This window comes from Canis lupus, chromosome 3, assembly GCF_048164855.1.
Source record: "Canis lupus baileyi chromosome 3, mCanLup2.hap1, whole genome shotgun sequence".
Taxonomy (NCBI): domain Eukaryota; kingdom Metazoa; phylum Chordata; class Mammalia; order Carnivora; family Canidae; genus Canis; species Canis lupus.
The window spans coordinates 56,084,764-56,094,644 of record NC_132840.1 but is presented as its reverse complement, the minus strand read 5'-3'; the positions used below and the strand labels follow the sequence as shown (position 1 = coordinate 56,094,644).

Here is a 9,881-nt window from a genome sequence, read left to right as displayed (position 1 = left end):
TAAAGCCAGGTCCCTGACACTGTAAAGGGGCGGGTCCGGGGCAGCAGGGAAACCTCCGTAGATGCAGTACGCGAGCGCCCTGAGCACCGTGAGGAACGTAGTCCTCGTTGAACGAGGCTTTTAGGACGGCGTAGTTTTAAGATCACCTGGGACCCTTAGAACGTTTATTTGTTTTTTTTTTTTTTTAAGATTTCCTGTTATTTGAGAGAGCACAAGGGGTGGGCAGAGAGAAGCAGCCTCCTTGCTGAGCAGGGAGCCCAATGGGGGGCGGGGGGAGTGTCTCGATCCCAGGACCCTTAATGGACCGAGCCACCCAGGCGCCTCTAGACCTTTTTTTTTTTTTTTTTAAGATTTTTATTTATTTATTCATGAGACACAGGGAGAGAGGCAGAGACACAGGCAGAGGGAGAAGCCGGCTCCATGCAGGGAGCCCAACGTTGGACTTAGATCCTGGGTCTCCAGGATCACGCCCTGGGCCAAAGGCAGGCGCTAAACCACTGAGCCACCCAGGGCTGCCCTGCTCTGTTATTTGTTAACCCCTCCAGGATGCCAGCCCTGTGAGAGGCACCAAGGGGAGGGGACGTTTGCAGAAGTTGGCCATCTACTTCAGGCCTAGGAATAAATGACCCCGGGAGCAACTGCAGAGCATCTGGGAATTAAATCAAGGGGTAGAGAGGGAGCCATAAAGCGCAAGAGCATGCCTCCAGAGAAGAGAAACCAGGGAAGTTGGGAAGCTGGAGTCTCAAGGTTCACCAGGCTGACCCTGGCAATCGACAACACTTCCTCCAGCAGCGCCTGATGCCCACCCGTGGCCACTATGGGAATCACACTTGGCTCTGCCCAAGGTCAGGCCCTCCAGCAAAGCTCAGTCCATTTCGAATGTATCTTCTCAACTTTCCTGTTAGACCTGCAGATCCTGTACCCTTCCCACTGGTTAAGAAAAGGTCTCAGCACACACACTAACTGGTTACTCATTACACATTTATTGTACATTTTCACAATCTGGATGCGTCACAGAATTGGGGGCATGGGGGGAGGGAGGGAGGGGGGGGCAGGGGACACTGGGATAATATGGGGGGGTATAGAACACAGCACCCCCACCCCCAGCATCTCTCCCTACCCTTTCACACCACAGCTTAGATCTCCCTGCTCCCCCTCCATACAGAAACCTTGAGTGTGGGGGGAAGAAAGAGTTTGGGGGGGTCCCCTCCAGGTTAAGGGACTGCACCCTCAGACCCCTAAAATTGTGCCATTTAAAGACATTAGACCCTTCCTCTATCACTTCACCTAAGGAGAAGACAACTCTCTGGGCTCAACTGCCCTGGAGAGGGGCGAGAATCCCCATCTTCCAGCAAGTCCCATACACACATTGGCAGTGACTAGTACCCCCGCCCTGAATTCAGGGGGGCAGTCAGAGGAGCTGGGCAGTGATGGGAGCAACACCCCCTCAAATTGGGGAGGGGAGTTTTCAGTCCAACCCCCAGCAAGGGTGGGGCCAGATTTCAGGCAGGAATTGGGGGGATTCTCTGCCCTGCCCCACTCCTCCCCAAGGCAGTGATGACCCCCCACACACTGGCAGCCATCTCTCCCAAAGAGTCAGATTGTGGCCAACCCCCAAACTCTCCTGATGGGAGGAGGAGGAGGCAGATCAGGAGGATGGGAGGGAGGGAGACCCCATGGGAATGTCGGTTGAGTGCCCCACATGAAAACTGGGGAGCAGGAATGTGGGGAGAGACTCCAAGTGGCAAAACTATTGGTCCATCATGACACACTGAACTCCAAGACACTTACACACCAGCTGGGGGATGGGGGAGGAAGGGACAAGAGGTTTGGGAAATGGGGATAGGGAGGCAAACCAGACTAGAGGGGCCAGGAGGGGGTGATTCTGGGGGGCCGGAAGGGCCTGGCTCCCCAAAAGCCCAGGCTCCCACCACCTGCAAGTAATGTCATGCAAATGAAAGACTGATACAAGGACCGTGGGGACTAACTCCTCAGTAAAAAAGAAACACGGGTTCAAAGAATGAAGAGTAATGGAACAAAAAAAGAGGAAACCAAAAGGGATGTCAGTATGTAAATGAATGCTAATTAACATGCTGGAAGCTCCCAGAAGACCTTGGGATTCTTAGGACCAAGTGGGGCCAGTCTCAGGGCCTCCCAAAGATGCAAAGATGCACCCAGGGAGGCCTGGACAGTTGCTTTTTTTTTTTTTTTTTTTTCGTTTTTTCTTTTTTTTCCTTTTTTTTTTTCTTTTTTTTGTAGGTAGTGGAGGTATGGGGAAGGCCAGGGTAGGAGGAAGGATCTGCTAAATCCAAGGGAAGGAAAAGAGGAAGAGGGACTATTGCATAGCAGATGCAAATGAAGGGATTCAGGGCTGGTCAGGAAGAGACAGAAGGGGAAGGAGGAAAAGAGAAAAGAGATGGGAACCTCAGGAAGGGGTGTTAAGGACAACCGGAAAAATCTTCTAGTAATAAAACTACAAACAGACCAAATATATATAATATTATATATGTATAAATAACAGCTGGCTATTTACAGGGGTGCACACACACGGGGACACACACACGCGGATCCAGGGGAGGGGGCTGGAAGATATGGCTGAGAGGTGGAGGAGCTGCTGGGGATGGGGTGGGGGGAGATGGGGAGAGGCCCTTCTCTGGGCAGGGCGGGCTCCTCAGGGGTTTAAGAGCTGAAGTAAACTGTAGAGAGGGAAAGAGAAGGAAGGAGAGAGGGGGAGAAAGAAAGAGAGAGAAAGCAGTGTATCAGGCCTGGCCCTGCTCCCAGCCTCCCCACTCCCCAGCCCTCTTGGCCTTAGGTTCTCCATCTGTAAAGCAACAGACTGGGCTGGTAGGTTCCAAGGTCTCTACAACTCCACAGTATGGCCTTGGGGCCACAGACTCCAATCATCTATCTGTGTGTCTGGCCCACAAGCTCTCAAACAGTAGGGTGTTTGGCTTCCTAGCCATGTCTCAAGCCCCTGGGCCTCACCTGCTCTCCCACTTCCCAATTCCAGGGTTCCCAGACTAGGTTTAGGCCCAAAAAGGATCCTCAAGGGAGCAGTGCTGATCCACCAGCTTTCCTGTTTCCAAAAATCTTAACAAGAATTGCCTAGAACCAAACAAAGTGCAGCAAGGTTTGGGGCTCTAGATGAATCAGAGCTGCACTGCCAGCTATATATACTTTCTGCTGAATAGTACAAACTAGGTTAATGACCTTCAAGACCTAGAAGGGGAAACCCCTCCAGAGAAAGGGCCCTAGCCAATCCTGCCCTACTCACCGATGATGATGATGAGGATGATGGCGCAAATCACTCCCAAGATGATCATCATCTGGGGGCGAGAAAGGGGGGAGGGTCAGTGATACAGACCGTGACACCCTCGTCACCCACCAGTTCTCATGCCAGCCCTCTTGCGTGCCTCCACCCTTACCTTGAGGTTTTTCCACCAGTATTTGCGCTTGAGCTTGGCTGCGCTTGTTTCAAACTGGGAGGCCCCTGCCTGGAGTGCATCTGCACGGTCGTCCAGCTCGGACAGCTTCTGGTCCCGCTCCAGGACCTTGTCCACATTCACCCTCATGATGTCCACCACCTGAAGGAGGGGCCCACGAGGCAGGGGGTGTGCCAAGGCCGCCTCAGTGAGGGCACAGTCCTCAACCATGCACCCACAGAGTGAACATGCACCCCGATGCTGCCCGGCTAACATGCCAAGGACACACAGAGAACATCCCTAGCACACCTGGGGACATGTAAGGAGCACACATCAGGGGCATGCTGACAGCCAGACAAGACATCTCAGATGTCAGAGCAGCACCCTCTAAGCAGCCTGTGCGTCGCCAGACCACACCTGCCGGGACCCAAACTCCCCAGCCCATCAAGGTTGACTAACACCCCAGGCCGTTCCAAATGCAAGCTGAGCTGGGCAGGGGCAGGGTACGTCTTTGTCCCTAAACTCATAAACTCAGCATCTCCAACACAGGATGCCCCCTCCCCACCGGTGCCAACCGTCGGGGTCCTTCCCGCCGCCTGACACCCCCCACACTCACCTCATCCACCTGGGCCTGGGTCTGCTGCAGTCTCCTGTTACTGGTGAGGTTTGGAGGGGGCGCCGGGGGGCCTCCCTCCCCAGCCGGGGCGGCAGGGGGGGCGGTGGCAGCGGTAGCCGACCTGAGGGGCAGGGACGGAGTAAGACCCGAGGCCTGGAGCCGCCGGCCCCGCGGCCAGGGCTCCGCCCATCCTCCTGTCCATCCATCCGTCCCTCCCTTTCTCCTTCCCCGGAGGAAGGCCACCGAGGGGAGCCCTGCGCGGCGTCCGGCCCCACGGCCGCCCAGCTGCGTGACCTTGAGTCAGGCCCCCTCCCCCCTCCTGAGGGGGCCTCAGTTTCCCCGTCCGTCAAATGAGGGCGACCTCCAAGACAAGGTGCGGGGTCGACCCGCAATGACGGGCGGCGGCGAGGCCAGGGGCGGCGGACGGCGGGCCCGCTCCCTCCCGCGGCCTCCGCCCGCGCGGCCAGCCCGGGACGCGGCGCTCTCTGCAGCCGCCCGCGCGCAGTCACGGGCGCCGGCCTGGCCTCGGGGCGCCGGCCGAACCCCGGGCGCTCCCCGGACCGGCTCCCAAGGGCGGCGGCCGGCGCGGGCAGGCCCGGTGCGGGCGCGGGCGGCCGACTTACATGGCGGGGGCGGCAGGCGGACGGCTCGGCGGCGGCGGCGGCGGCGGCGGCGGCGGCGGCGGCTCGCGCTGGCTCCGACTGGCGCTGGCTGCCCGGGACGGGAAGATGGCGGCCGCACGTCACCCACATCCGGGCACTGCGGGCGGGGGCGGGGCGCGGCGGGCGCGGGGCGGTGGGGGCGGGGCGCGGCGGGGCGGCCCCCCACCTGCCGCAGCTTGGGGAGCCGCGATCCCCGCGCATCCGGCCGCAGCCCTCACGGCAGCCCCACGCCTCTCCGTCCCCCGCCTCCGGCCTCGAGGGTGCCCGTGAGCCCCAGGCTACGTCCGCCCGCACCCGCGAAACCCGCAAACCAGTGCGCACCCCCCACACACCGCGAGGCCTCGGCCTGCGCGCTGGCGACCGGCTCCAGCGTTTGCAGCCGGCTGGGTGGGCCGTGGGAAGGGGCAGGTGCAGGTTGCCGGGCCCCCTGCTGCTGCGGTGGGCCAGCGGCGGCGGGAGCTGGGGCCCTCCCCCCCCCCTCCGCCAGCCCTGCAGGTGGACAGCTCAGGGGAGGCCTGGCGGGCTTGGGGCCCCGGCCGCTGAGTTCGGCTGTGAAGGAAAGCAGAAGAGGCAGGCCGCCCCCGCCCCCACCAAGCCACTGCAGGGTGTGTGAGCTCCTCACAACCCAACCGGGGCGCAGACCAGAGGTGCTTGACCGAGGTAGGGCAAGGTTAAGGCCGACGGAGGAGGGCACTAGGCTGTCCCATGCGGCTGCTTCACGTGGTGGCCGTGGTGGCTGCGGACCCGGCCAAAACCCAGCTCTGCCCCAGAGTTGGGGCCGCTCCCAGGTAACAGAGGAGAGCTCAGCTTCTGATCCCAGACTGCGACAGAAAGGGGGTTTTGGGGGTTTTCTCTTCGTTCTGTTTTTCTTCTTCAAGGGGAAAGACAGTAGGCAAGGGCTGCCTACCCCCTGCAGTAGCCAGGTACAAGGTACTACTTTACATGTGCATTAGCCTCATAGGTGTGACCTTGGCCAGTTCCTGTCCTATCTCTGGACTCCACGTGTATTACAACTGTAGGCACTAACACATGTTCAGTGGTTTGATCCGGAACCTGGTAGGAAAGGATTATCCACTCCCCCTCCATCCCTGACTGGTCTCTCTTTAGATCTTTTAAACAGCAGCTCCACACACTCAGTCCTCTCATCCCCAGCAGGCCTGGCTCTTCAGGGACAAGATGGGACCAGATGAGCCACCTATCTTGTGAGGTCGGTCAAAGCAAGCCTCAAAAATGAAGAAGGAGGTGTCTTAGTGGAGGCATCATGGCTCTGGGGCAGGGGTGCTCCTTCCATACCTGGAAGGGGAGCAGAGGGAGGCTGGTGGTCTTGGCCTCTTGAAAACAAACAGGAGCCAGCTTCTTCCCTCCCCCACCCAGGTTTCCCAGGGCCTCTGGTGTGAGAGCCTCCCTCATGCAGTGCCCCACCCCCTCCCAGCAGAAGCCTGGGGACTGGCTCTGACACCAGAGGTGTCATTTCCCAGTTGTCTGGGGGAGGTGAGTGAACAGGGAGCTTGTGTTGGGTGTGGGGACTCAGCAGATCTAAGATAAGATCCTCTCAGCTCCCTCCCCCTACAGGGAGCAGCCACTTCCTTGGTCCTGGTGTACTCTGGCACAGAATGGCTGGCTGGCTTGGCCTATGTGAAAAGGGAGAAAAGAGTGGCTTGTCTGAGGGCCCAGATGGCACTATGGGATGCTAGCTTTTGCTTTTTGGCCCCTAGACTAGTCTATTTTCTAGCCCGACAACAAAGATGCCAAATTCCAGGCTTTTAAGTTCAAAAGCTGCAGTGTCTGGGTCTGGGTCTAACACGAGGAAGGAGGTACAAACAGGCAAAGCCCCCACCCCCACCTGCCCTGCTACCCTGGCCCTAGCTGGGGAGAAGCTACTGGAGGACCAGACAAGGCATTAGACATTGTTTTAGCAGGGATCTTCATTTTCCCCAATGGCCATGTGAAGAGAACATGGAAGGGACAGAACTCAGAATACATCTGGGAAGCCAAGGTCGTGGAGTGTGGCTTTCAAAGCTGGCACATCATTATTGAGGTCCTGGGGGCTGTAGCAGCAGGAGCATGGAAACAAGGGCATGGATGATCCATGGATGTGAGGACCCAGGAAAATATAGCTCAGAGCTAGAGCTCTCCCTGCCACCCCACCTATGCTGCAGTGCTAAGGGGCTCCCCCAAATTTAGATTAATGGTGGAGGCAGGAGAAGGGGTGGCATGGGATGGCAGTTCATCTGGAAGTGGGTAAGGTAATGTTTTCTGCAAGCAGTAGAATGGAGACCCAAAATAGAAGCTGAACTAAAGAAAAATAGAATAATATATTTGCAGACTGAGATGGTGGCTTCTGTGTTTGCCTATTTCCAGAGGGTTCTGCAAACCAAATCTCTGGGCTCCACTCCCAAGGCTCATTCAAAAGATGGGGTGGGGGGCCCAAGTTCATTTCTAACAAGCACCTCTGGTGCCTGGGATGTGAGACGCACAGGGAAAAACTTTAATAAAGGTTTTCTTTTATGTTTTCCTCTTCTAGCAACAACGGCTGACTTAGAAGTTGGGATGGAACAGGGCTGGGTCATTCTCACACTGACTCATAAACTTGCTCCATCTGGGAGTCAAACCTGACCACATAGTAATTAATTTCAGAAACTTCGTGTGTCCCTCAATGCTTATAAGGAAAAGGCCTTCTAATTAGGAACAGAAGGAGCACGCCCTTGGGAGTGCTGCCTGGAACAGGGACCCAGGGGCTTGCCCCACCTCTATCCCAATCAGCTGTCAAGCCTTGTGACCCCTGAGACTTCTGGCTGAGCCCTCCAGTTCTGGAAGACTTCGGGGCTGCCTGCCCAGCCCTGGGCTCCTGGAGGGAAAACAAACTCCCAGGAGCCTATCCTGTGCTAGGTGCTTTACAGGGATTGCCAATGGACTGCTTTTTAATTACACAAAAAATGTGACTGCATTCTCCCTTATAAAATATTAAAACATTAGACATAAAGCTGAGGTTCCCTTGGCCACTCCCCAACTCATCTTTTGGTTTTATGCCCTAGAAAGTTTTGTGTATTCTTCTTTTGGCAGGGAAAAAACAGTTTTTGTGATTTTTTTTCCTTCCCCAAAATGCAATTTCTTCTCTTATCTCTCTGACGATAATAATTATATTTCCATTATTCAGTATTAGATTTTATTTTTTTTAATATTTATTTATTCACGACAGACACAGAGATACAAGCAAAGGGAGAACACTTTCCCTCCAGGGAACCCAATGCGGGACTCGATCCCAGGATTCCGGGATCACCCCGAGCCGAAGGCAGACGCTCAACCACTGAGCCACCCAGGCATCCCAGTATTAGGTTTTAAAATAGGTGATAAGTTACACAATCAAAACTGAAAATTCCAAGGTTCAAAAGAATGCACAGCCAACCCTCCTGAGCTGCCCTCAGACCCCTATGCAACACAGCTACTCTCTCCAGGTTTTTAAGTCCTCCAGAATGCTTGGTGCAGAGACAGAAAGATATAGATACTTATTTTCTCTTTTTAAAAACACAAATGCTCACAGACTATATGCATTAAGCCCCTTCCTTTTTTTTTTTTTTTTTTTAGCTTTCCAATTATAGGCTATTTTTTCTTGCCCCACCCCCCATCTCTCTCAGTCTCTTCCAGGTTTTTTGTTTTGTTTCGTTTTTTGAGAGAAAGAATGAACAGAAGTAGGGAGAGAGGGTTAGAGGGAAAGAATCTTGGGCAAGTTCCACACCCGGCGTGGAGCCCAGCTCAGGGCTCAATCTCACAATACCAATATCATGACCTGAGCCAAAATGAAGAGCTGGATCTTAACCGACTGAGCCACCCAGGTGGCCCTGTTCCACTTTTTTTTTTTTTTAAATTTATTTATGATAGTCACACACAGAGAGAGAGAGAGAGGCAGAGACATAGGCAGAGGGAGAACACCGGGAGCCTGACGTGGGATTCGATCCCGGGTCTCCAGGATCGCGCCCTGGGCCAAAGGCAGGCGCTAAACTGCTGCGCCACCCAGGGATCCCTACTTTTTTTTTTTTTAATTATGGATTTTTTTTTAATACATGGGAGGATTCTCTTTTTCATTTTGCAGGTGTGCTGCTCCTTGGCTTTAATACGGAGGCACCAACAGGCTGATTAGAAGATGTGTGTGTGTATTGGGGGAACATTCACGGGCCCTTGGCTTTCCTGCAGGACAGTGGAAGCCTTTTCACAGGGACTCTGAAATGTTGATAAGTAGCAGGCTTTCTGCTGGGGCTGTTCAGAGAGAAGCATATCCTCTCCATCCCTCCTCCCTGTAAATGGAAGGGGCAGAATCTGGAAAGAGGGTTGAGGCTCCTGTTTGTAGCCTCCAAAGCCTCTGGTCTTTGCTCCTGCCATCTCCAAGTCCAAAGCCTCCCTGAAAGGACACCTGGGGGGCTCAGTGGTGGAGCATCCGCCTTGGGCTCAGGTCATGACCCTGGGATCCTGGGATGGGGCTCCCCGTAGGGAGCCTGCTTCTCCCTCTGCCTGGGTCTCTCTCTCTCTCTCTCTCTCTCTCTCAGTCTCTAATGAATAAAATAAATAAATATCCCTTAAAAAAAAAGCCTCCCTGAAAATCGGGATGTGGGGGATGGTGTGTGGGACTAAGGTGTGAGAGGTGAGGGAGCACCAAGAGTCTCAACACTTGTGGTTTGGTTTGGTTTTAAGATTTTTATTTATTTGAGAGAGAACACAAACAGAGTAAGGGGGAGGAGGAGAGAGAGAAACAGGCTCCCCGCTGAACAGGGAGCCCCATGGGATGCGGGGCTGGATCCCAGGACCCCAGGATCATGGCCTGAGCCGAAGGCAGACGCTTCACTGACTGAGCCACCCAGGGGCCCCAGAGTCTCAACACTTTGGATCTGGGCTCTCAGCCTGGTCTTGACTAGGGATCCGGTGACCTCCGGGATCTCTGGATGTCCTGTCCTGACACCCCCTGCCCTTGCTCGTGCTGCCACCCCCCTTCAGCCACTATCCAGCCTCCAAAGCTTTGTTGAAATCTCTCGTCCACTATTGTCTCTCCGGTCTCTTGGTCCTTGTCAATTTATCCATCTTTGACTCCTCTCTCCTGTGATTTATTTCAGTTTTGGAGGGGAGGGAAGACAAATGCTCATGGCCGACTTCCATATTTAGCCAGAAAGCTCACCACAGTTTAGTCCTTCA

General features: G+C 55.1%; 1 protein-coding gene and 1 long non-coding RNA gene across 2 annotated transcripts; one reads left to right on the top strand and one right to left on the bottom strand.

Moving 5' to 3' along the window:
• Nucleotides 1–960: 960 nt before the first annotated feature.
• VAMP2 (vesicle associated membrane protein 2) lies at nucleotides 961–4,748 on the bottom strand. The gene is made up of 5 exons (XM_072821234.1): nucleotides 4,662–4,748; nucleotides 4,039–4,159; nucleotides 3,426–3,584; nucleotides 3,275–3,326; nucleotides 961–2,696 (listed from the first exon to the last, which is right to left on the bottom strand). Coding segments are annotated over exons 1-5 (351 nt in total). The 5' UTR covers nucleotides 4,664–4,748; the 3' UTR covers nucleotides 961–2,679.
• A 359-nt stretch (nucleotides 4,749–5,107) lies between these two features.
• LOC140630664 (uncharacterized) lies at nucleotides 5,108–9,282 on the top strand. Its single transcript, XR_012028414.1, has 2 exons — nucleotides 5,108–5,907; nucleotides 8,791–9,282. It is a non-coding gene; the product is annotated as an uncharacterized lncRNA (long non-coding RNA).
• Nucleotides 9,283–9,881: the final 599 nt, after the last annotated feature.

Coding starts and splice junctions, on each gene's coding strand:
- VAMP2 (XM_072821234.1), bottom strand. Junction 3,585..4,038: donor CCCAGGCCCAGGTGGATGAG/GTGAGTGTGGGG, acceptor CCCCTCCTTCAG/GTGGTGGACATCATGAGGGT. Junction 3,327..3,425: donor ACTGGTGGAAAAACCTCAAG/GTAAGGGTGGAG, acceptor TCTCGCCCCCAG/ATGATGATCATCTTGGGAGT.